General features: G+C 41.1%; 1 protein-coding gene across 1 annotated transcript; it reads left to right on the top strand.

Annotated features, from left to right (window-relative positions):
- Window positions 1-1,033: 1,033 nt before the first annotated feature.
- Window positions 1,034-27,979, top strand: LOC101465467 (sprouty-related, EVH1 domain-containing protein 2). Its single transcript, XM_004553453.5, has 6 exons — window positions 1,034-1,641; window positions 16,689-16,881; window positions 16,984-17,152; window positions 18,228-18,292; window positions 24,023-24,172; window positions 24,279-27,979. The coding sequence occupies exons 1-6, from the start codon at window positions 1,616-1,618 to the stop codon at window positions 25,062-25,064; spliced, it is 1,389 nt and encodes a 462-aa protein (XP_004553510.1). The 5' UTR covers window positions 1,034-1,615; the 3' UTR covers window positions 25,065-27,979.

Below are 27,979 nucleotides of genomic sequence, written 5' to 3'. Positions count from 1 at the left end.
ACATAAACAAATAAATTAATAAATAAATATTATGAAAAATTTGTCTTAATGTATCCTTGGAAACATATATTTTCATTAACTGCATGAACACAGACTGTGAAAACTTAGAGGGAATGTCTTGGCTTTACTTCAAGGTCTGACATTGTCCCCTGTGAACTCTCAGAATGACATTATTATTATTACTGGTCAAAACCAGTAAGTCCAAATGTGTAAGCTGTAGGAAATACCAGTTGAGGGCGCTACTCGACCACAGTAATAAACAAGACTTTTTTTTCTTTTCTGTCTCTCTGTTTTTTTCTTGTTTTTTTCTTGTTTTTTTTTTTTTTTTTTGTCTAGGCATGAACCTGAAAACAATACTGGCAACTGTTTGGGGGCAGGAACACAAATCTGGCAGCACTCAGAGCAAACAAAACAGGCTAATCATCTAACTTACACACACCTTAGCAAATCAATAGGTATTAAAGACCTCAATCCCCAGAGTAGTTCACGGCACAAAGGCAATAAGAGATTAGCAGATAGTCTCTCGCTGATATGGTGCTAAAAAGTTAACACGATTAGCCAGCAATCGCTTTTAATCTTTTTTGATTCATCAGGCATTATGTTAGTTTCTGAAGTCTGAACTTCGCCTCTTCCCCCCCCCCGAAAATTGGGGGTTTTTGTGAGCAACTCGGTGCTATTATATTGCTTAATAACGAGATCTATACTTTTAGATCTTATGAATAAATATTAAATAAGTAATATCATGATGATAATAAAGGCTGATTTATTGCGTTGAAGGGTGTTAACACTGGAATGTAGTTGGGGGGGGTTCCTTTCCGTGAACTATCTGCACTGTGCCCAGTGAAGGATTTCATATGCGCACAAAGGTGACAATTGAGGTTTAAAATGAAGGATTTTCGAGAAATAAAGACGAGAGAGTGCGTTTGTCAAGAGACCCTTTGGCTTGCAGCCGTCGTGGGCCCTCCGTTAAAATGTAAACTACGTCACCGCTTCCGCCCCCTCCTCCTGCTATCCCTCCCCCTCTCCTCTCCCGCCTCCCTGCCCCGGCGTCGTTGGAGCTTCTCGGCCGCCTGCAATCCAACATGGAGTAGAGAGAGATGGGGCTCTAGCGGGGCCACCCCTCGGTAACAGCAGCGACGACGCGCTTTTTACGCACAACTGGAACCGGAGTCGTCGGTGAAAACATGCGCCTTAGGACTTAAAAACGGAGTGTGTGCCCTGTGCGCCCGTGTGTGTGTGAGAGAGAGAGTGCGTGCGAGTGTGAGTGAGTGAGTGAGTGTGTTTGGGCAGGGAGGGGGGTGTAATAGAAGACCGGAGCTGGATTAAGCTACAAAATTGTCCGTTCATGCTAGGTGATGGTGTGTTAAAGTTATAGTAAAGCGGGCATTCGCGATCCAGAAGAAAGAGGGTGGCTCCGGGGGTAAAAGAGGAAAATTTTAGGGGTAAAGAAGACTGAGGCGCAGCCAGTCGAAGGCAAGCAAAGAGCCGACACTCGCACAAAGGCGCAGGGGGATTTATGCGGAATTGGAGACAGAATCGGAGGAGCCACGGTGAAAGAATGACAAGCGAAAAGTATGCAACCGCCGTGGTACATTACCTGAGGTGAAACGAGAAAATGATAGAAGAAACACACCCAAACGAGTAAGTACTGGGACTCAGAAGATTTCTCTATATGTTTACTGCTCTCTCTTTTCTGTCTTTTCCCCCTTGCTTCCCTCCGTGACTACAAGTTAGAGGTGATTGGAGCAACTTGATGGAATGTGCATTCTGTGCAGATCAGTTCATGGTGTATGCTTTTTATTAATATTCTTTTTATTATTATTATTATTACGCTCAATTGGTTGGATTTGCTGTTTGATGGTGCTGTGAAGTAATGCATTGACAGTGCTGTCGAAGAGGGTTTTTAGGGCCCCCACCTCGGTGTAGACTCCAGGCTTGGGAAGGCAAGAGAGAAAGGAGAGGGGAGTGGGAGGAGGAGGAGGGGAATAAGCGTGGGTGGGTCGGAAACATTTTCTGAAAGGATCTGAAGCGAGAGAGCAGGCCCCTGTTGCAGCGTAACTTAGAAACTCCAGCACGCCCAGAAGTTACACCTTTTATAAATACACGCTCGGCGGCCAGCTCGCGAATCTTTTGTTTGTGCGTAGCTCAGAAGAAACAAACAAGCAAAAAAAAAAAAAACACTGAGCGGCGATTGCAAGGACATTCGCTTTGTTTTTAGTCACATCTGTGTGTTTGTCTCTAACCGAAGGGGAAGTCTCACAGGATGTGAGATATCCGATATGCCTCATCCGCCATCTCTTTCTCAATCGCCCTCATTTGCATAGCCTACCACGCTCCATTCATAAAAAATAGCGATCGTAAACGTCGACTCAGCCTTAAAAAAAGAAAAAGAAAGAAGAGAGACTGGTCCGTTTTTCCTAAACTGGAAACTGGCGAAGTTGTGTTTGACATGCACACGCGGGGATCGTGCTTTTTCTTCTGCGAACTATAGCTTCTACAAAGCTGTTCACTGCCTAGGCCCACAGATACGTTCGTGTGCGAACCGATGGGCCTGTACTCAAGCGGTTAACGCTTAGAATTTGCTTAACAGCAGATTAATATGCATTGTGCTACCTTTACACTGTGTAGGCTGCAGAGCGCCAAAATATAGATTATATAGCCTGTTCCTTTTTCAATCCTGCAGCCTTGTCAGGAAAAAAAACATATGTACAGACATACGAGCAGGCCTGCCAAACTATTTAATTTACTGGCTCCTGTTTGCATTTTTACAGCTCTGTTAGCCTAGCTGTATCGTCAGCGTCTGTCTCTGTCAGTCTACACGGGGCTGTGCTCGATGGGAATGCCTGCCTTGCAAATCTGTTGAGGGGGGTGGAAGGGCGAAGGGCACCGGAGGGGATGTTTGCGCTGCGGTGGCGTGACGCCGGCTCATTCATAAAAGCCTTCTAACCTTCAGCGCGTCCCCATTCATGCCTGCCGGCCGTACTCTGCTCTACGAAGCCAGCGTATGTGTGTCTGTTCCCGGTCCCAGGGTTTGAAAGAAGCAGGGACTGCGACCAAGCCTTTGTCTCTGCTTGTCATATGTTGCCAGACACACATTTGGGGTGGTGGTGGGGTGTTAGATGCAACCAAGAAATCAAACCACGCTTTGCTGTCTTGCCTGTCTTCTGAAACTCTGCATTTCCTGTATTAACATCTGTGCTAACTGTATCTTTATGGCCTTGTTCTGAGTCATGTGTTTCTGATAAACAGCGTTCTCATGGTGTGATGGGAAAAAGCACTCAAAAGAACCGTGGCTGATTGACCATCAATTGGCAAAAGAGGCCTTTTTATGTTTTTATGATTCATTATTTTACACTAAAATGGGCAAAAAGATCAGTTAAAGTTCTTGCAGTCATTAAAACCGGCCTATATAAGCTTCTAAATGCAATAACAGTAGATTTTTTTTAGTGGCAAAGACTTTACAAAAGTGAAAATAGACGCCACCGCATGGCAAAAAAAACTGCTCAGGATCGGTTAGGGGAACACTCAAAGAGCCACAGTATTTCACAATAAACATCAGGTGGTTTTAATGTATGAACCTTTGGCTGCCAGATTTTAATTTATCTTTTGGTTTTATTTTATTTTTTCTTTTGGACTGAATTAGACTGTCTCAAAACGTCTGACAGCTGCAGATTTGCCATCGCAGTCCATATGTTTGTATCTAAATAGGAATATAGTCAAATAAAATCACCAGTAACAGGCCAAGGTTTTTTAATCCACATCTTTCTCTAATTGGCTTTTTGTTGCAGTAATAACTTTATTCTGCACGGTACAAAATCTCCTTTTTTGTATTGTTTTTTTTTAATGTGAACCACTCGGCTATGTGGCCTCATAAAGGTTTTTATTGTCCAGTTACTGGAAGGAAGTGATCGGCTGTTGTTATCTGCAACTTTGCGTGTTGTGGCTTTCTTATCAGAAATTACACCTTTTGTGGGATTACAGGTGTGTCAGGAAGTAAGACACACCTTTTTATGTCATGTTGTGCAGCATTGTCACTGCTTCTTTTACAGCTTCAGTTTTATTGTGCGTCTTTAGCTTGTCTTTGTTGATCCATGCTATGGACATGGTCACATGCCCATGTGTCAGCCTACTATTAGCAGGCATTGTGTTTAGTAGCGCACACACATAGTTTTTGAGAGGATCTTTTGTTGACTGCATACCTTAAACTATAATGTCACTATCCTCTTTGGAGGATGTCCCTCTTTTGCACCGTCCTTCTGGGGACATTTATTACCTTTTATAGAAGTAGAAGCTCTCCCCTGCACCGAGAGTCACAACACGAGCCGAGGACGTATTGATCTAATGTGAGCTGCTGCAGGGTCAGCATGTGCACAGTCAGTATTAGACAGGAGATGTCCAGTGACATTCAGAGAAGGTCAACGTAGCATCGAAATATAATCCCTGAATAAAAGCACTCATCAATTGACCAACCCAGGCGTTAGCAGGCCTGCACGTTCCCCCAGCAGGATTGTTCTGTTCCTCGCACATAATGCTTTTCTCCATTAGCAGCATTCGACATAACAGAGTATAATTAACCTGACAGGAGTTTTAGGGCAAAGCTCATCGCCAAAAACAGAGTAGAGCTAAGGTTAAGATAAACCATAAGAGGTGTCCCCACTAGCACGTTTCATTAGTGCATGAACCGTAATTAGTCATGTTGGAGCTGCACTTTTGTAACAAGTGCACGTTATGTTAAAGAAATACTGCTTACACTGTTATGAAACCTATTTTGTTGGCTGTACATGTTACCTCAGCTGGCCTTGTCTCTTGTTTTGTAATTCAATAAACGAGAACACTCTCAGATAGGTAGTTAGTGCAAGCTTTTTAAGAAAGCTCTAGCTTTAAAGTCCTGCTGTAAAGTTCAACATTTTAACACCTCGATTGACTCGCATTTTTAGTTAGTTTGCCCTGTGGCCTTTCAGGGAACTACAGGGCTGTTTTGGCATGTTTATTTGGGCTGTTTGTTTGTTTTTTATGGAAGTTGAAATGTAATGTATTTATTGAGGCCTTTGTCTTTTGTGTGTAAATTGACCTTGGGTTTCTCTAAGGATGCTATATGATTGTTATTATTCATGGAAAGTTGTTTCTGCCACTAAAAAAAAGTAAAAAATAAGTTGAAATTTTGAGACACATAACTGAAAATTTAGACTTTTTATTTCTTTTCTTTTTTTAGTATTGGAAACAGACTTTCATATTTTTACCCTCAGAGGTTGCCAATGAATTCTAACATGATGAACACAGTGAAAGGGTATATTTTACACAAAGTAGGATCTTTTTGTAATTTCAACCATAAAATGCTCCTAGTTCAGACTTAACTTTAATGTGTTTGTGCCATTCACCCTACCTGCCACCTAATATGAACTTTTTCTGCTCTTTTAAGTGGAAAAGCTCATGTATGTCGCTTTAGGAATGCTTGCAAGGGTTGTTTCACACTGTATCCGTCATTTACCAGTAAGATCACTAAACATCAAAAAGTTCTCCGAATGTGTTGCAGGATTTATTGCAGCGAGGGCAAAACTCAAACAGGAGACTTTGCCTCCATGTGTTGGGAGTCACTTTGCATTGCCTAGCAAGGCTTTGTTTGTTTGTTTGTTTCATTTGGAAATTTTTCTGTTGGTATTTTAGCATGCTTGGACGCATTCTACTGTCAAACTTGCATTGTAGATGGCTAACTGGTCTTTCATGTATACAGTGTTTTCATATACTGTAACAAGAGTACATAAATATAACAAAACAGTCTGGGAAGCATGCATAGACCGACCAACTCAGTGGTGGGAAAGAAACTCAGATGGGCTTGATTAGCAGCTTCTCTTTAATGCTATGTTAGAACAGCAGAAACACGATAATATCCTAAAATAAGAAATACTCTTTGTATTAACCAACCTGCAAGACAGATGCAGTCCTTTGAGTATCATTGTTAGTACAGCGGCAGTTTATTTAGGTTCATATCTGGGTAAATATCAAGTCCACATATGTGGATACACATAATTAACATAATAACTTCCTTTACAGACCTTTTGCATTTCTTCTTTCAGTCTGTACTCCCTCTGCACGCACACACATATGCACACATCATGTGGAACAGATCCCTTTTCACAGTGTTTCCTGTGTTTTACAGGGCAGCTCATCACTGGTTGCTATCCGGAGCCTTTATATAATGGCCCGAGCTGTTTATATCGAGAGACTAAACAATGGAGCCGGATTGTTTGTCTGTTTTTTTACTAATCTCTGCTCATCAGCTGACTAGATGACCAAGATTATAATAGCTCAAGTTTTCATTCACTCCACTCTGTGTTTTTCGCTTGTCACACCACATGTAGAACAATCCATTGGGCTGGTTACTGAAAACACTTCTTCTCAGTGTGTGAACCCTGTGAACTCCCATTTCGTCAATAACCACTTTACGTTCGTGCTTAGTTTGGTTTGGTATTTCATTACCCTAATAATTTACTTAAATCAACACAAACAGTGCAGTTTGCATGCATGCAGTCGGTTATTTTGTAGATAAATAAAACTGTACTGTGGGTTTTCTGTTATCCTGGCTGATTATTAATCTCAAACCTGTTGGCATTTATAATTTAGCTTTTCGTCTACCAGTGCCATATTTTCTTCTTGTATGATGGCTAAAATAATACAAGTGTGTTAGATAAAATGAGAGTGTACTTTGATTACTTTTTTACACTTGCTGATAACACGACCTAAGACTTTATTTTGCAAGTTTAAAGGGAACCTACTCTACTTTTCCTTAATGTTGCCCATGCAAATTAAACATACTCAGTTTTTCAAATAATGAGATCATCGTATGTACAAGTAATTGTGAAACTCTAGGTTTCAGACAGTTTTTTCTGCCCTTGGCTACGTATTATGTCAAGTTAGTCATATGAGGCTGTGAGCACGAGCGCCACCCACTCACTCTTGAAATCTTTTGTTTGCGAGCAGCACCCAGTTAAAATAAAGTTGGCTAAAACAGGTAGTTTCAATAGATGGACTGAGGGGCTGTGCCAAAGCCCGGTATACGATAAATGAAGCGAAGCCTGGGAGCTAGTTCAGACAGGAAACTTGAGCTGTACTGCCTCATGCACGCAGTTCGAGTGTGCATGAGGCAGTGCAACCCACCTCTCTCTCCTTACATCATGCACCAAACACAACTACCCCAATGTGGTGGTCTATTTGAGTTGAAGTATTTCCCACTTCTCCTGCAGACATGTCGGTGCATTTCTGCCTGCTTTTTCAACCCCTCCACCACCCCAGCATCCACCTGTGGGATCCAGGGCGATGTTTACTCATCGCTCACTAATTTCCGTGTGTGTGCAGGGAATGAGAAGCCTGGAGCCCAAGTTCGGACTTTGTTATTCTGCTGCAATAAACCATTTCAAACATGAGTTTTCTGACTGAATAAGGATTGTATTGAAGTGTTACTCTAGTAGTAGAGTTACAATCAAATAAAAACATTTAATTCAAAATCAGAACAATAGATCCTATTATTCACGTCATGTACAAAACAATCTCTTGTTTATTCACCTTTGCTAACCTTAGCTGAGCAAACTGGTTTTTAATTGTGAAATAAGTTCCACCACACTTTGTGAGATTCACTTTCATTTCACATAGTTTCAAACCAGATGTTTCAGGATAAAATGAAAAGTATTCCCACACCCATGAAAAGAGAAAAGCTGAGGTTGGTTAATCCCAAACAGCATCTTGAAAGATTTCAGCCGCTCATGTGTAGCGGTAAAAATAAGTATATTTAAACGAAGCCTAAATAGAACAGATGTCCTGCTGTTTATTATGCAAATAACTTTCCGTTTCTTTAATACCCTGGAGTAGCAACACGGGTAGACCAATCACAAGATAAACCATTGACATCTGACAGTTTAGATGTGAGCATCTACCTGATTAAAAGACCAAAGTTGGCACAGATGTAGATTACAGATGTAAAGACGATTAAAATAGTTTCCCCCCCTCCTTTCACCGATCACTTAACGGGTGGCCAAAGTGTCAGGTTTTAACGGAACCTAAGCGGATATCTGGTAAAGAGTCTTAAGTTGGTTTAGTCGCCTTTAAGAGGTTTAGAATCAGCTTTATTTCAGTAAAGTTCATGTTTAGATGGAGGTGCTGCTGCAGAGTCACCTTCGCACCGATGGCTTTCTCTTGGTGTACAAACACAATGCCGGAAACACTGAATAGCTCAGCGCTCATGTTCTAACTGGTCATTTGGAAATGGGATGTTTTCCTTTAACACTTCTCTGAATATTGTTGACCTCTCTGATGTCAGTTGACCCATTCGCACTCATTCACACTGGCAGCTTGTGCTGCCCAAACATGTGACCGTTCCATATAACAACAGCTGATTGACAGAAAGCTGATCAAACTTCCCCCGAGGAGCCTCCGGTGTCAATAATTGTGAATGAACTCTCTTCACCCAACCCCCAACCCCCACTCTATTGCCCTCTGAATGAAAGCCAGAACAGGAAAGAACAACATTGTAAGATAATTCCCCATACTACTGAGATTCATAAATCTATTTTCATATTGTTTTTACGCAGTGTGCTTTATAGCGTGCCTCTAATTAATGTACACGCTACTCACCAATTGTAGCAAGCTGCCTTGTAAGACACGAGGAGTTGTCTTACCAAGACTTTGATAGCAGCACACATTTTTGCCCACACATTTGATCAGAAATACACACCACTCCACAGAAGCTGTTTGTCACACATCCTGGTTAGCTCTGAGCTCCTTACCCCGTCTGTAAGGCCCAGCATGTTGACTACTTGTATTTCCAACCTTCTCTTTCAGTCATTACTCAAATCTCAAGACTGTGGCTGTGCTCTGTCCTCACTACAACAGTCTGGTACAAAGCTCACATTACCACTGACGCCCTGCCAATCTAACAGTCCACCTCATGCTCCACATATTACTTTTTTTTGCTATAGCTTCATGTCAGCATTTCCAGGTCTAATTGCCACACACATGACGTCCATGCTTGCACCTTTGCACAGAAATTATCATGCACATGAAGACTAGCTACACTGATAGCCTGCAACCTTATCACAAAATGAGAGAAAGCAGACAGAGGGGCATTGCTGTTTTCTGGTTAGATTTTTTTTTTTTTGCTTAGAACTTAGAGGGTCTACTTTTGTCTTTTTGTTTCATTGCGTGAATTTTTGTTGGTGAAAGAGTGCACAGTGGACGTGAGGCTTGTGAGTTGAAGATAGGGGAGTTCAGGGTTGCCACCACAACCCTTGTGCCCTAAGCTCTACGTTCTTGTGAACCAGAACAGTTAGCTTAAATAATGCATCTAAATGACACAATGTTCACCTTTGTTCAGTTCAGTCATTTTTGCACATATAGGAACAACTATATGACTTAATAACATTTTACTGATCTCTAAAGCTGATCTCTAACCACTCTTACAACTTCATTTCTGGTCACTCTGAAGTAAACTAACACATATTCACACATGTTTGGTCTGAACATGAGTGAAGGAACTCACAAATTTCAAAGTTACAGTGATGTGAAACAAAAAACATCAAGTCGAAACATTTAAGAAATATTTAATCAGCTCTGCTCTACATGTGGCCTTACTCACAGCAGTTACTGAGGCGGAAGTGTGAAACACTGTAAGCATTCAGTACAATAAAACAACCCTTATTCTGATGGACCTTTTTGTCACTTCCTGACACAGGGAGCATGTGTGTTGTGTTCAGATGTACATAGAGACGTGGGTGTGTGTATGTGTTCTGTTGATCAGGCAGAGGCGCGGCCAGCTATTCCTTATCAGAGGAAGTATAGCCACTGTTATCACACATGGTTGGGCTGCCCTCACTGGCCTTTTTTTTATCTGTCAAAGATGAGTTGGATTCCAGGCCTGATAACCAGTGCACTTCCGACCCCCTTTCACTGTTTTATTGCAATATTGTTACACACAGACGACATCAAGTATTGTCGGGGTTTGGCTATCTGTGGAGCACTTTTAACAGTGTATAATCTAAAAGAGTGTATTCAGTGTTTTTGTGGTTCAACAGCAAGTGTAAGCAAAATGGGGAATTTAAAACAGTTGAGACATAAAGGCAAATAACAATGACAGTGCAATAAATAGTTTTCACTCAACAGGTGTGTACTCCACCCACATCACATTTCCTTATTAGGATGACTCTCTTATAAGGTGTGGAGCAGGCATAAAAATAAAAAGAACAGAATGATTACTGCAATGAACCACTTGAACCGGAGAGACTGTTCTTACAAGTTCATGTTACACTGAATTGTTTAGACTTTTAGAGTGGACATGGAGTTCTAGCTAATGCAACAAATGCGTGTTAATTTAAATGAAAAGATGTTTCTGTAAGGATTCTGGTTTTCTGTTTGTTTGTTTGTTTGTTTACATCGTTTCTAAAGATTTGGCAGTAATATCTGAACCACGTGTACACAGTGCCATTGGATAGGGAGACATTTGCATTTTCATATCTTTATATTTACACTACTAACTGTTACGGAGCCTTATGCCAGCTGATTGCTTTGGTTTCCAGTAGCAACTTGACACTTGTTTTAGTTGTCATCACAGAAGGTGGAGACCAAAAACGTAGCTAAACTGAAAGTGAATCTGAACGAGTCAGTTTTGTGTTTACAGCTTGCTTCACTTGCCTTCAAGTGGAAAAAGATGAGCTGATGTAAATTTAACAAGTACAGAATTTACAGTTAATAATGTGCAATAATAAATTCTACTAACACCAGTAGGGAGTCCCTTTTGAAGCAGAAAAATATGCAAGTAGTTGTGCCTTCTGATAGCAGCTTGGGTGAGGCCAAAACTGTCCTGTGGTCTGGTACAGTCAAAATGTTAAGTGTTAATTTCTTTATGAAAATATTAGGCGTAAAATCTTTACCTCCAGGGTAAAGAGGTGAGAGACCATGCTGCATGTTATCAGCACAGATTACAAATTCCAAGATATTGGTGTGGAGCTTGCATTAGGGTGCACTGCGTTGGTAATGAGCACACGTGAGAGCACCATTCATGCTGAAAGTCGACTTTGCCCAGGAAGTCCATTAATGCCAAACTACATTCTGCACATCTAACAACAGCATGGCTCCATAGATAGAGTGCAAAGTACTGGCCTGTCTGGACTCCAAATTTATAAGCCATTTAAAACATTTAGTGGATTTTATTATACACTTAAAAAATGACAAAGACCCAAAACTCTTGAGCTTTTAACAGGCGAGAATGTTAGTTAAGTGTTCGTAAATGAAGAGGTGATGTAACATTTTGGTAAAGAATTGGGAAACACAATCTTGTTTCTCTTCAGATTATATAAATCTCTCACATTTTACTAAAAACTATCTAAAAATCTTCACTTTTAACAATTTGATTATATTACATTAAATGTTTTATTTATATTTTACACAACATCCCAGCTTTTTTGAAACAGAACTGTGCTCCAGCCTAGATTTTTTTTTATTTCTATTAAGGTAATGGCTACCATGAGCTCAATGAACTTGTTGGTATGATTGCATGCCAAGCTGCTGAATCTGGTGCTGTGAGGTATTGTCAGGCTGTACTGCAAAGCAAACAAAAGCAATTGGCTGGCAACTGCAGTGCTGTTTTTCTTAAGAAATGGAAGCCAGACACACCTTGAACCTTTGACCTGAAGTCTCATATTAAATTAGAAATGGATGTGATGCATGATTTCCTTATCAGCAGGTAGGTAAGCTCAGCAAGCCTTTCTTCTTAACCAAGTCATTTTCTGATGCAACAAACTGTACCCTTATCCCGCCCAAAGAGACTTTGAAAAGTGTTTGCAGTCTCAACTTAAAGCTTGAGATCACAAACCCACCAAATATTAGACAATCATATTTTAGAATGGTCCATGTACAGTTAGAGATGCTGTGTACCGTATGTGAATTCCTCTTTAATTGGTGATTATAAATAGTCTACAAACTATAGTACTGTACAAAGTTCTCAAGAGTCACAGCCTCAGCTGTATTTTACAGATGTCTGTAGACACTCGCTGTTATTCCACTCTCCTGGTAATTTGAACAAAAAAAGTTCAAATTTGTTTTTTAGGGACACACGACGCACCATGTCCAGATATGTCATCCAAAAGGTTTTTCTGCAGCACATTGTTGGTGCAAAAGTATTACTTTATGCCTGTCAAACTGTGTTATACTGGGCAATTTTCATAGATTCAGCTAACAAAAAAAACAGGAGCAAATAATGTATTTTTGTGCAGGCTGCTAGTAACAAAAAGCTTAAATGTACATTTTAAAACTTGGTGCCTTGCTAAGCTTTCTATATGTGTAGAAACTAAATTATTCAACATTCATTCCTAGAGTTAGGTGCTTGAATGATTAACAAAAGAATATTCCTTTGAAAATGGTCAGGTATGAGTACTGCAGTGAAAATAAGAGAAAAAGTAGTGAATGTCCAAAGAAAGCCTTTGACTTTCAGGAAGCCTGGGGAACTATTGCTTAAGACCACTTTAAAAAAATACATGGACCTCAGGCTCCTAAAGAAATGAAGGATGGCACAAGACTTTTGCACGGTACTGTACCTTTTCTCAAAATGGGCGTTGCAGTCCTTTTTCAGCATCAGTACCTCTTGCAACATTCGTGTGGACAGAATTAGATTCACAGTTCCCAAATGTATGTGTCTGTAAGAATGTGTGACCATTCCAAGTGTATTAAATTAGTGTGTAGCTGCTGGTTGTGGTTGTCTGTGTGTCCCCGCCACAGATTATAGGGCCTGTCGGCAGACGGGGCTCTAAACATGGGTCACAAGACAGCCCAAAATGTGACAAGTTCATCTCAGAGAGCTGATAGCTGGTATCGTGTGTCTTAAAGCACATGTGCTTATATAGCACAGAATTTAGTGTTATTTCTGTATGTGGGTGGCCTGGATGTGTGGTTCTGTATGGAAATATGACATACATGTGTTTGAGTCATGTTGAACCACTGTGGTACTTTCATATAAAAGCAGAGCGTGGATTTTTTTTAAAAACATTTTTCAGTTTAAGAGCAGAAATTATGTCAATGAACCGAAATAGCTTAGTCGTTCCTAAACAGGGGTGCAAATGCTCCAGGGTTACTTCTGTAGTAGCCAGTGGTTAAATGGGTAAAAATGACCTCAAGTGCCGGTGGTGAAAAAAACAGATATTATGATGTAATTATAAGATTGAGTGCACCTGAATAGGTTAGAAATATTAACTAAAAATAATGGGTAAGCAGTAGATACTTTGTACTCAGATAATTATAGATAAATGTTTAAAACAGATAAGCAATTGAAAAGCAATTTAATTGGAAGAAAATACATACATATATATTTTTGTCTTATGAGCAGTGGTTGTCAGGTGGTTCTGCTCTGTATCCTTAGTTGTTTCCCTTTTGCAGACACATTTGACACTACAAACATACCATAATCTGCTTGTTAACTGTATTGTATCGTCAACCATATAGATGTAAAACTATATTACCGCCTGTCTGACCTTTTGAAATTAATCTTGTCTTGTTTTTTGTCCATGATTAATAGTAAGCTTCTTTTCTTAAATTAGTACACCACCATTTCTATTTTTAGATTTCATTTTTATTTCCTTTGTTGCTACTTAATTTTTCCACACGGTAAAGTAGAGCTCATATAATAATTTTTACCTACGCCTGTTGTGGCTTGACATAGCAGATGAATAATATCTGCCTACAGAGTGTATTGCTATAGCCAGAAACAACACATGTGCATCTGTCTACTTTCTAACCACATACCTAATTAGTATTGCAGTGGGGCTGGATCATATCCCAGCTGACAGAAAGAGGCCATACATACTGGACAGATCGCCAGTCCATCACACGGCCAATAACAACACTAAATCTTTAATGCTTCACACTGAGTAATATTTCTTGCCAAGTAGATTTTGGGTAGTGTCTTTGAGTTTCTAATTCAAGTAACTTTAAATTTCTGAATGGAAACAAAAGCTCAGGAGTTGTGGGTGAATCTCTGGTTGCCTTTCTGTTTGTGCAGTTTGACTGCTGTCACCTAGTCAGTCTGTCATTCACTCAATTTTATGAATGTGTGTGGGTGGGAGCTGGTGAACCAGTTTTGCCACCTGTGTGTGTAGGTGTGTGTGTGTGCATTGAGTCCTTAGTACTGTTAGCTAATTATATAACAACGCTTTTCTCATTCACTCCCACTCATCCTCCCTCCCTCACTTCATCACTCTCTTTTTATGTTTGTCGTTATCTCTTCATGCTTCTCCCCCACACGCGTACACAAACACACATGAACGCACACGCAGCACAGCATCAATAGTTCATACATGGGTACATGCATGTGGATTGCAACCATGTCCATTGTGTACACGTATAGTGGTGACTGTCATGCTTACACATAAGAATACCATGTATTTTACTATCAGCCTCCGGTGTATTGTCTCCGGTTTCAGTTTTTGTCATCTGCTTTGTACTTCTTATAGAATAAACTGTATTATCTGTCAGCTTGTATAACTTGTGGCTCCAATCCAATGTTGTCTCATCTAAATGGTGCAGACGACTCCATTTCCGATTTAGGCACAAAGAACAAAAAGACATAACATGGATAACGTGGGACTTCTAACTAGGCTGCAGCCATTTTGTACGAGTAATTAGTAAATTGTTTTTTTTTTATTCCCGTTTATTAACAAGAATTTTTAAAAAAAATTGCAGAAAATGCGATTTCAAGACTTATTTTATTACCACTAATTGCTGCAGTTTGCATGCAAGATGCTGACGTGTCTGCAAAAACTCGCCAACAGTACGATTTAAAAAAAAGTCCTGTATTTTAAGTGAGCACACAATATATGTGCCTAGTGGATTTATCAGTCAGGCAGTTGAGAGCAATTTTTAAGTATACACTATTTCTAAAATTTCCCTTTGTTAAAAAAGGAATTCAGTTTACAGTCATACTAACGCCCTGCCACATGTACATGGGTATTTTAGAAAACATACTGTTTTTTTCTAAGTATTTTAGTCTTACTTCTATGCATTTTAAGTCACTGAAAACTGAACGTTTGAAAAATTCCTTCCAGAGTTAAGACTTTCCAGATGTCTCCAACGTCAGAAATGTGCACGTTCATTCCCTTTTTTCAGGTCAGACTGTGGGCTGCATTACTGTTTGTAGGCTTCTAAATACACAACATTTCTACAGGGTTAGGGTTCTATTACCACCTGTTGCTTAAGCATGCTTTTCACAGCACTTTGCATCATTTTCTTTGTATTCACATGTGTCCAGAAGTATTTCTCAAAAACAAAAGAGGAATATGTACATTTTATGAGTGGATCTAACCTTCACGGAAGAGGAAAGGCAATTTGTGAATGAACATCAAATAATGAACCTAAATTTTCTGTTGTTTGATGACTTGCAAAAACTTCACATCCACTCAAATCTCCCCACTGTTGTAGGCAATTTTATTTTAATTTATAGTGATGGTAGAGAAATAAAGTGATATGACATGTAATATGAAAATAGGGAAGTTCTTATTGTTTACAACCACTAAAGCGACAAGATAAGGGATGTTTTCACTAATAATCAGAGGGTTACTCCAGGAAAATATGGAGCAGAAGTGATGAGCTATATGATGAGGTTAGTGAGGAGATGATGGGCTGAAACAGCATTTTATTAAATACGTGGACTGTTTTATGTTAAAATGGCAGCAGTTTAACTTTTAAACAAGTTTTAAAACAACATAGCACCATATTAAATTTACATTAAACTTTGGGGTTGTTTGTGTGTGTGCATTCAACTGACTTGTCCTGGTACAACACCTCCTACTTGAGCACAGCGAGGACCAGGCAAAGTCGTGACTTGCAACGCCCTCAAACAGTCTGCCAGGGTGTGATTCCTGCTCTAGAATAAACTCTTAATGCACATTAAGAAAAGCATTGTCAATTTTCACAAGATGGGATAAGATGTTATTTTCTTATCCAAAGAGTTATTGTGTCGCGTGGAAAATATTACTGTTATTTTTCGGTTTGCAATCATGTGAATTTTGCTTTGACCTTGCGTTATCTTGTATTCATACATTTCTTTGGTTTTCCTGTGGAAGGAAATGGTTGTCATTCGACATGTTGCCACATTTCAAGCAAACTGGACTGCACTGCAGCAAAACCAGAATCTGATGAAGAGATTAGATAGATACGGCTATAAATTTTACTGATGCTATTTTAGAAACAGTTACACTTCACAGTATATTAGCGTACACACTAATTTGCTTAGCTCAGTTTGACTGTGGACAAACTAATTTTAGGCTTGTATTGTTAAATACAGAATAGTTTGCCGGCTTCGGCTTTGATATGATTAAGTTTCCTCTATGACTGCAGCTACAAAAAGTCTATAAACAGCAGTGAAGGTTTTGAGGGGGTTTCCCAGTAACCTAAAGCATTAAGTTGTGTAACTTTATAGCTGCGGAGAATTTTTTTTCTGCCTCAACATTCTCCAAAATCACACTACTCACATAATGGATGATGCTTTTATTTTAAAGCATGTTTTAAGTTTAATGAGCATAATACAAGGGTTAAAAATGATTAGATCCTGAGCTTATCATCTATTGGAATCACCACTCTACTGTCTGGTATAATATAAACACATTTACGTTGCAGTCATCTTTGTGCTAATATCTTCTCTCTTCCTTTCTGTGCAGTGACAGCTACATCGTACGTGTAAAAGCGGTGGTGATGACGCGGGACGACTCGAGCGGTGGGTGGCTGAATCAGGACGGGGGAGCTCTGAGCAGGGTAGGGGTGTGCCGCCTGCTGCCGACAGAGTTGGCACCTGTGTTGGGCTCCACCAGCTCCCAGTTCTTCATCCGTGGTGAACGAATGCGGGACAACCAGGTAAAATACACACACGCATACATGAATGTGAGCAACAACGTGTCTGTTAAAGATCAGAAATGGATCCATGTTGTAAATGGTTGGTGCGTGTCGTATCAACAGGTGATCCTGGATTGCCCGCTGAGGAAGGATCTAGTGTACACCATAGCGACGCCCACGTTTCACCATTGGAAGGTGGAAGACAGAAGGTGCGGCCTATCCTTCCAGAGTCCAGCTGATGCCAGAGCTTTCGACAGGGGAGTTCGAAAGGCAATTGATGACCTGGCTGAAGGTAAACTGTGCTGCAATATAACTATTCAAATGTTTTGACAAGACAGAGAGAGACCTGTCCTAGCACCTATAAAGCTTCCAGAGCTAAAATATGCCCAGTCTCTAATTAAACACACCCAAACCGAAGCTGAAAAGCTTTATTGTCAATCGACGTCAGTAAACAGTCTCCTGTTGGGTTAATGGGCTCATTTGTTAGTTTCAAGTCTTACTGTATAAAACAGGACATTTGTTTTATAGATGATGGTACTTATCTGGGAAAGATAAAGCAAGATATGCTTAGTGGGCATACGGTCTTTGTAGACTTCACTGCTTTGTTTTCTCGAGGTCTGGTTTCAGAAACGTAAGACAGCAAATGCTCGTCTCAAGTCTTTACAACAAACCTTACTAGGTCATGGGTGATGGGTGGCTAAGTCCATCTTTTATATACAGTCTACAGCTGTGGTCAGAAGTTTAGATACACTTATCATATCTGCTTTAAAGTCATTAAAGATGTATGCTAATCATTGGAAAAAGGACAGTTCAAAGAAATCATCAAAGCCGAAAATTACCGTCACATTTATGTACATAATTGGTGTATGTAGCCTTCTGACCACAGCTGTATGTGTGCCCACCATAGTCCACTAAAGGCAGACTTCTTGTTTCAATCCCATGCTCCTCCTGAACTTTAAAAGCTGCAGCAGCTTGCTACTATTTCTCCAGGAATTCCACGTTCTAGTTATGACTAAACCATTGTTTGCGTCTTTCCGACTACATAAAGAAAAGGAAACCACACTACTTAATGAATAAGACACTCACTAGCTGGTTCAAGGTTTGAAGTTTTAAAGCATAACACAATCCACCGGTATAACCAGTTAGTCTTGGCAAGGACATGAATGAAGGTTAAGTATGTGGAGGAACGTGTACCAGAAAGTAAAGTTTGTTTTTTGTCAAGTTAAAAAATTTTGGTAAGGGACAGGATGAGGAAGTCAGGAGCTATTTGATTGCCATGACGTTATCAAAGGACGTCAAAAGATTCTTTGTTGTATGTAAAAATTAAACAACCTGAAATAAAGTTTATTCCCTTCTCCTGTCTGTAGGCTCCACGACCTCCTCTACGGCACTCCAGAATGAGGGGGAGCTGGGTGACGATGACGTCTTTACTGTAAGCACTTTATTTTGCATTAATAACTATGATGGTCACAACTTTTGACTCACAGCAGGCGGCATTACTAAGTTTCAGTTTGTTGTGGACACAGTAGATTGAATGTGTGGTTGTGTGCGTAAAGATTTTGCAACAAAATACGGCTAGCTTACCTAAAATGGGCTTCAGGATCACACGGATAATATCATCTATACAATGTCAGGTCTTCACAGCACCATAATCGCTGGTCATACATAATAAAAGTCTCTGTGATGTCTGTATACAACTCTCAGCTTTAGTCTCCACCACAGAAAAGAAGAAGCCAACACCTAGTGGCTCTAGTCACCACTACAATTGAACTGCTAGATCCAAAAGATCATCAAAATTATTCATCCCAGTTCACGGCGTCATCCATGTGCTCTGTAGGCTCTCTGCTGGCAAAGTACACATCAACTCTGAATGGAAAGATCCAAATCAAATGCTTAAGGCCCGATCTCTGGTAAAATGTTCATGCAAATCTCGTATCCGTTTGAGTCATCCTGCTAACACAAACAAACTAAACCAACACCCTGGCAGTGATAGAAATCATGCAGTAAAAGGCTCTAAATAAAAACAACTGGCCGTAGACTCAGCCAGCTGCTCTGTACTACAGATTAGACAGAGTTGGAGCTTTTCAGACATCAAACCACTGCAAAACCTTTTTAATGTTGTGTGTGAGAACTTCACTGCTCTGAAAATTAATCTCTCACTACCATCATGAGGTAAACAGAAGTAGTGTGCCTCAGTGGTCTGTGTGGTATTACTCAAAGGCAAAAGCTGAGCCAGGTTTTTGTCAACACAGCATCATTTCTCACAATGTCATCTGGAAAGGAACACATTCCTGGATTACTTTGTACACACTGTGTTTACCTAACTATCAGTGCAACAAAACAGAAAATAATTGCTGCTGTGATAACTTTCTAGAGTTATAAAACGCTGTTGTGAACATTATAAGCTGTTGCACAGTGCTGTGCTGTTCATTAGGGGTTAAAACGCTGAAACTGGACTTCCTGGATCACATTTCATGTCTATCCAGTACTTTAAACAACACGCCTTTTCCAGCACCGCTACAAGCCTTGTTTTAATGCAGGTCGGATGTTAGTCTGAATGGCTTTTTAGGTGTAGACCTCCATGTGTGTTACCTTGACTGCACTAGTCCTATCTTAGAAGTTCCACTCTTCATAACTGGAGAAGGAGGCAGCAAAATTAGGATCTGGTCTGGAGCACACACTGATCAAATTTATTTCATCCATCGTTCAAAAATTAGGTCTGCTCAGGAGTTCACAGAGTATTCGCTGCCGGTCATCTATACCTGCCACAGTACAGGAAATGTATGCACACATACACACACACACCCTCCCGTAATCTGACACAAGGGCCAGCAGGCAGGGTCACAAGGTCACTTCCTGTGTCCCAAAAGCTCCCACTCTCCTGGTGACCCCACCCCCCTCCCCCACCCGCGCCATCCCTCTCCCATTTGAAACAGAGAAACACTACCAAACTAGCAGTTAGCAGCTGTTTCCCAGCTTAGCGCAGGGCCGGTGATTTACGAGAGGAAGTGCCTCGTGGTTCATCTTTGACTCGAGCTGTCTGTACGGGCCAAGACTAATAGGTGCTGTGCTGGGAGCACACAGCCACCACAGAGATGCATACAAACACTTGAGGAGTGGGGGGACTACAGCACTGTCGGAGGGCGGAGCAATCCCCTGAAATGGAGCAGCAGGTTTTCGCTAACAGAGAGGCTAAAAGTGCAACAAATCCACGGCAATTCATGGGTATTGTTCCATAAAATTGACCTTTTTTTCTCCACAAATGAAGACCCAGAAAGCCCACATCCATTTCAGTTAAATCCCCACTGACTTATAAAACAAAACAGTGTGATAGCCTCGATTTTTCCATTTCCCTTGTGGCCTAATATAAACTATTTTTTAGCACAAGGCTCACCCTGTTTGGTGCATGAGTCGTGCTAGCAACCAACAAAGCCTGCCTGAGGAAATATTATGCATTGCCTCACGTCTGCTTTTAAAACTTGTGCTGAAAAATGCCACAAGATTACAGCAAACAGCCAGCAGACCTACACATAGCATGCGACTGCATAAGAGGAAATACTAGGACACAGTCTGTATTTGTGATCTAAAAAACATAGTGGAATTAAAAACAAAAATAGGCTACATGTTGGGTCTGATTCTGAATCTTATGCTTGTGCCAGATATTAAAAAAATAAAAGTTACGGGGAATATTTCCCCACAGACATTCAGAAAGACACTCGAGTATTGTCAGGATCCAACTGGACTCATGAATGAAACCAGGGGGAAACAATTACTGCCTCGATTTGTGTCTTCCCTGCCCATTTTTAGGGTTTCTCTCTCAACATCTCTGTATTTTTCTACCTGACGACTGCTGCATAGCATATTGGAATATAAAACCCCTAAACATGAATATAACAACAACAGCCTTATAGAACATGTCAAAAAGTTACTCCTCTTCTAATGAAACGTTGCAAAGTGTCATGACTGTAAAATCACAGGTGGAACATGAGGGGTTTAGTGCTGCTTGTGTTCTTCTGTGTTAATGACCTTTCCTAAAGTTAGCAGCGGCGGCGGTGGCAGTTAGTGAGGCAGGCGGTCGTAGACAGAGGGAAATGCTGGAGCAAATTTACAGCCTTTGGAGGGATGGGGGAGGATGGTTGGATGGGCTTGGGGGATAGGATGGACATACTTCCCTAAATGATTCCTCGTTCGCCAAACCTAAACTTAACCTAACCCTTCCTCTGTCCCTCCCTTCAGCACATCTCCCCTCTCTGTCTCTATTTTGGCTCATTCACAACAGGGGGAGTGAAAGCTATAGATGCAATTCTGGACTCATCCCAGGAGAGCGAGACAGGCCTGTTGAAGGATGAATCCTCCCGAGCTTTGAGTCGGGGCATGTTTTGTGTCAGAAAATAACTTGAAATGCCCTCTGTCCAGCCTTGGACCAGAATATATAGAGAGAGAGGATGTCCAGAAATACAAACTCTCCCCCTCAACTCCTCCCTTTGTCTCCCTGTCCTCTTGTGCAGTCTGAGCTTGCAGCTGAAAGTCTGGTCTGTGTTTTGAATTAGATGCAGCCATGGAGGCCAGAGTCAGACTGGTTTCAACCATACCAACTCCTCCCCCAATAATGGCTTCGCCAGGGGGCGGAGCCCAAAGCTGAGGCAGCATGTTATGTTATTTTTGGCAGGCTGCTCTGAGGGCTTTGTAAGAAAGCTAAGGGGAAATTCTCAGCATGGCAGTATCCATGTGGGGAGTAGGATATAATGGGGATAGCTTCAGCAAGACACACACACACACACACACACACACACACACACACACACACACACACACACACACACACACACACACACACACACAAATATCAGATCTGGGTCATATAGTTCTGCAGAATAGTTTGCAGCATTGGATTTAGGCTTATTGGAGTGCCAAATATTTATATTTTTTTGGTGGTGGGGGGGGGAGAATAGTTTAGGAATAGTTTTAGAAATTCTAAATGATGTCAGTAGCTTCCAAATAAAAGTAGAATTTGCAAATCCTTAAAACTTCGCATTTCATTTAAAAACAAACTATCAGGTGTTGGTACAGAAATCCATTAAGATATTTCCCAAAGTACAGGATGAGACATCTTTCCCGGATTACTTGCTGTAGTTTTGAAAGCATAATGTTTTCACATTCTTGGTCACCACAGAATTTCAGTTGCTCAGTTTTATAATGTCACAATATCACAGGTCCTGAGATCTGATAACAAGCTGAACAGGCTGCCCCCTCTTAGCCCGGAGGATATGGTGTCCAAATGAGCTACTCCTACTCTGCATCCTCCAAAATCCCAGTATGTGCAAAATGTCTTTGCACAGGACGGTTTTAAATCACCTCCCTGATGTTACCTGAAGTGTTCCTGAGCCTGTGAAGTGATTTCCACTTTAGACTCAAAGATCACAGCCGATTATTTTTGGTCTTGACCTTGTTTCTTTCATTCAGAGATTTCTCTGATATTCAGTGTTAATGATGATTAAATGCATAACTTCTGTTATTGAATGAGGTGTGAACTTCTCTTTATCTTGCCTTCTAGAAGTTCATTCACCAATCATGCCTTGATTGGCGTTTGTTCGTGTGGTTTCTTTTTGTGTTTGTTTTCTGTGATTTGTTTGTAAGCAATTCAGAAATTTTAATATATTGAATTGCACAATTAGCTGTATTATGTAAGGACAGCATGCTAACAGCTGGAGTGGTAAGCATAGAGTTTTACATGTTAGAAATATTATCATTAGCATGTTGGCATGTTAGTGTAAGCATGTAAGCTCAAAGGCATGACCATTGCCTATACACATAATGTCGCCTCCAACGGTAGCAATTCTGGGTTCATTGCTTTGCTCAAGGACACTTTATTATATCTCCAAAATGACAAAAGTAGTTGCCATTAATAGAAAATTCCTTGCATCTACAGCCACCCCTCTCTATGGCAGATCTAGCTTTTTGTATATCTGTCCAGTAATAGTTGAAGAGAAGTTGGATAGTTTGAATTAAAAAAAAAAAATCGAATCTAATTTGTGAAATAACATTTCTGGGAAAACATGTTGGAAATCTCACAGCTGTTGCAGATAGCTAAGAGAAGATGGTCAAGAAAAAGTAAGACATGCAAAAAATCGTTCTTGCCATTGACTTCTTGTGACCAGTCTTCCCCAAAGCAAGACAAAATGCAGAGGATACATTTCAAGCACAGCTTCTCAAACAGAAACACCTGCACCCTTTGCCCCGCGGCTAAACACATCTACAATACATGCACTCATATTACAATGCTGATATGATTAGACAAAAGGAGTCCTTGCCTATCAGCTGGTGGCTAACAGAGGCTGACCCCCATTGTGCATGTCTGAAATCGGCAGCGGTCTGACTGTCTTGTGTCTGGCCAGTGTTTGAGTTGGACTGGAGCCCTGATAGACTTTAGCGGAAAGGAGACGGGATACTGTTCACATGTGCACACACATGCGTGGAGAGGTGGAAAAGGGAGAAGGAAAGGTGGAATGTGGAGAAAGTGCGATTGAGGAAAGGAGGACAGGTTGACTGGGGAGAAGGAGATGATGTGTAGAGGCTTAAAAGGTGAGCCTGTGGATATGGTGTGTGTACAGTTTTTCTGCAGACTTTAAAAAAACATTTTAAAGGATGCTTCTGTTTCCACTTTTTTGGATTTAGGAATATTTTGTATCAGTCACTTGATCTTCATGAATGCTTAGGTTTCTTGTTTTCAGTCATTTTAAAAAAAATGTTAATTTAATTGATTCCCTTTTACTTTTATTGTCAAATACCCAGTTCATATGAATATACAAGACAATATATTCATACTGAGTCAGATAAGAGTTTTTGCTGTGAAAATATGTTAAAAAAATAAATTAAATCAAAGTGGTTAATTTAATTGTGATTTTAGGTGTGATGGTTCCTGCAATGTTTTCGTAAGTGATTCTTTGTGGCAGGTGTTGTTAGTAAAAGCTTAACTCGCATATAGCAGTCCAAAAGTGGATTGGAAAACAGAGCTCACACTTCCTGTTTTTCCAATCAGTGCTGCATGGAGGCTTCCTGTTTTTGTTTGTCCAATCAGGGTGTCCTCTCTCACTATTTGTTTGACGTGTGCAATCAGAAATCAGCTTTTCAGCCTGCATCCTGTGTTTGTTTGTCACCTCAGAATACCACAGACAGCTCATCCAACTCCTCCCAGAAACTGGAGACCTCTCTGCAGCCGCTCGAGTCCTCGCCCCTTCCCCAGAGACACAAGTGCCCGCTGGGATTTCGCCACGATCCCTATCGGCTCTCAGACCACTACTACTTGGACCAGGTGAGACAAACACGGCTAAGCTGTATCCATACATATTTTATACATATATTTTATGAGTGAATTACTGCCAGTGTTGTTTATGTTATATACTCTCTCTGTTGTTTAGCCATTGTCTCGGATTCCCCGCCATGTCACCTTCGAGGACGAGGAAATCGTCCGCATCAACCCTCGGGAGCGCAGCTGGGAGCGGCCCGCCGAGCGTCATCGTGGACGCCACTCAGATCGCTCCTGGCTCACCGGCTACGAGGACTACCGCCACACAACAGTGCGTGACAAATTCATCAACATGGACGACCCTGAGCCCAATGTCCACTTTGACAAGACAGAGGCGCAGAAGCACGACTACACGTACCCGCTGGCACCGGCCCTGTCGCCCTCAGACTCTGATCCCTCCCTTGGACCCTTAAACAGTAAGGGCCAAAACGTCTCGTATCGCCAGCAGTTCCCGTCTGTGGTGTCCAGTCAGCCTCGCTCCCTACTCCCGAGCTCCTCTTCATCCACCAATGGTGGGAAGGGGCAGAAGGATGACAGAATGGAGCGTGCTCAGTGTGAGCACTGCGGTGAGGCTTTTTACCTCTCCAGCAACCGGAGAGGTAGGTGCCAGGATGCTCCAGACCCGGTGCGCATGTGCATCCGACGGGTCAGCTGCATGTGGCTGGCAGACACCATGCTCTACCACTGCATGTCTGACCCAGAGGGGGACTACTCAGACGCCTGCTCCTGTGACGGGGGCGAGGGTAGCGGGGGAGGCTGTCTGGGCACGCGCTGGTTAGCCCTGTTTGGTTTGTCTTTGGTGGCGCCCTGCCTCTGCCTCTACCCACCTCTCCACGCTTGCCACCAGGTAGGGCTTGCATGCGGCTGCTGCGGAGGTCGACACAAGGCCCTGAGCTGAGCGGCCGTGCTTTGAAACCTCAGAGGGACACGACTCAAACCTAAACCCAATGCAAGGACAGGGAAAGGGAAGGATGGGGAAACGAACAGAAGGGACAAGTGGTCATGGCTGCTTACTCTCTTGCCTTGTTTTCTCTGGGTTTCTCTACAAATTCCAGACACTGAAATAAGCCAAAAAAGAAAAAAACTGCTGGTGCATTTTCTGAACGGCCTGGGAAGATAAGCTCCCCCTTACGGCAGACAGTTCTCTCAGCTCTCCACGTGGCCATTTGCTCTGTTTCTAGTGAGAGAGCACTCTTTTTCAGGGGGCCTTTTTTTTTTTTTTTTTTTTTTTATAGCTGACCTATATGTCATGTATCACATATGCAGGTACTTTATATTGTTATATTTGTACACTGACTCGGCGTCAAAGAACTTGAATTGTTTCTTTGTCCTGTTTTTCATTCTCTCCTTTGATGTACGCGTGGCCATTTTGTTTATACTCTATTCCAATATCAGGCCCGCTCAGCTCAACTCCAGCAACACGAGACATCAAACACTACATCTCTTTGCGCATGTGTGTTAGTGTGCGCGTGTGTGTGCGTTGATGGTATATGTGCATGCTTGTGCGCCTAGGCCTTTTGTTGTCTGTACTGCAGCTTATAGTAAAGCTCATGTATATAGTCTACATAGCTCTCCACCATCAACGTCTTCTTTGTTCACCGAGGCAAACGTGGTACTCATCTTAATCTTCGTCTAATATCCCAAAGATTCAAGCTTTCATCCTATTTATTTTTCTCTCTTAAATTGATCCACCATCAAAAGGGTGCTGGGCTATGATTCATTCACTGAATGAGACGGTGCCTCAAGTCACGCTAGCATCCGCCCCTGCTCCTTTCAAACATTATTTCAAACAGTGCCTAAAATCGCCTGAACCGGGAACCCACTGAGTCTTATTCCAGTCAGATTTTGGCTCATTTTTACTTACAGTGCACTTGGAGTAGTGTGATTTTTTTTTTTTTTTTTTTTTTTTTTTTTTCTTTCTTGTTCTTTGCAGAACCTTAGCCAGCGGTCTGTGTTACATCAAGGACTGAAAAATCAATCCGATACCGTTTAAATTGGTGCCCATATGCCTTAAAATGTGGAGTCTCACTCGTCTCTTTTAAGATGTCTGCTATAGCGAAAAGTGTGAGCTTGGTTATGGCTCAATCAAGTCTCACCACATGTTCTTTGAAACTCCATTTAATCTATTTTTGTAATAAAAAAGAAACTCTTTTAAAAAAAGAGCATGTAAACTATGGATTTTAGTTTGCCAGCGAAGTACAATCACCTCTCCCCCGCCTGTCATTTATGTGCAAAAGCAAATGCCAAAACTCGTACAACTCTATTGAAAACATCCAAAATCACTCCCAAAAAAAAATGAATAAAGGTAAAACATTAATGCTGACTTTTTAAAACATGGGACTTGTGGGTTTTTGGGTTTGTGTTTTTTCCACTATGTATGTCAGTTCAGCAATGTGACGAGTCTGATTTATAAAATTGTAAAGAAAAGTTTGACATTTTAGGAAGCACACACAGATAAGACGTGCAATAGCGTCTGTGTGATAAATAAAAATGTAACCTAGATGCGGGATGTGGTTAGCTTAGCTTTGCGTAAACACTGGAAGCAGTAGAAATGGCCTGTCTGGCTGTCTTAGAAGGCACCAGAAACCATCCATCAGAGGGTCTAAGTTGAATCCATAATGTCAAACTATTCCCTTAAGCGCAGAATGTGGTGTTTTAATCCAGAGATTAACTTGCTGAAACCACATGTGACACATGTATGTGCTGTTCTTCTCAGTCCTACAGCAGCACTCGTTCCCTTCAATCCCAGATCTGTTGTATCACCCTAAGCACAAAGAGAGTAAAGTCATGCTTGAATATGGCATGACTACATTTCAAAAAGAACAAAAAACGTTATAGTCAGTTCAGTTGTCGTGGTTTGTGATGCTGCAGCTGGCCCATCACGCCCTCACAATAAGAGTGCAACACTAAAAGTACAACCACTCCGGTGCTAGATGATTCATCTAAGCCTGGGTGATGGCAGCATTGAGGATCAGAACGCAAACACAATGAGATTTTTAAAAATAAAGAGACGCAGGACATCAGCAGGATCCCATCGGAAAAGATCAGGAGTCTGAAAAACGTGAAATTCTGGAAACAAACATCCATCCCTGATTGTTTTGCCAAGGAAATGTCACTTACTGTAGTCGAACTACAGAATGCCTGAGGATGTCCTTTTTCCTTCCCCAGTGGTATCTTTGTCATACATCCTGTCCTGTGTACCAGTTTGTATGTTGTTGGTGTGTGTGTTTGCGTGTTGGCGTATATTCCAGATCTGCTCATCCTTTTCTGCTCCTTGATCCAAAGCTACTGGGATCAGCTGAATATGCTATGACATATGGACACCTTCTGAGTAGATTCAGATGCTGTAATTGATCGATCAGGGGCAGGGGCCAATCAGATTGGAAAGAGTGTGCGTATGTGTGTCATCTTTTACCTCCATCTTGTTTGGTGTTCTCACATGCAGAGCCATTTACAAGTGCCTGAACGCATCCTCATTATCTCCTTGTGTATTTAAATTGAAAAATTTAAGAAACAACTCCCTGTATTGAATTAGACCCATTTTTTATGCTTAGTATTTTTACCTCTGTAAAAAAGAGCAAAAAATTATATTATATATATCAAGTGTATGTTGTACATTTTTATTTCTATTTTTTTTAAATAACTGTTTCTAACATGTACAATGGATGTAGTTCTTGCTTTTCAAGAAGGAACAGGAAGTACTTTGTAGATACTGAAGGGTGGCCAGGTTTGTGAGAAAAGTGAAATGTGTGTCTTACCTTCCGCCTCCAATAAAATGAGAGAAAACGATTTTTAAAAAAGAAGTCTACAGCT

The sequence above is a fragment of the Maylandia zebra genome, linkage group LG13, assembly GCF_041146795.1.
Source record: "Maylandia zebra isolate NMK-2024a linkage group LG13, Mzebra_GT3a, whole genome shotgun sequence".
Classification (NCBI taxonomy): domain Eukaryota; kingdom Metazoa; phylum Chordata; class Actinopteri; order Cichliformes; family Cichlidae; genus Maylandia; species Maylandia zebra.
Note: the sequence above shows the minus strand (reverse complement) of the source record. Positions and strands in the feature narration are given on the sequence as shown.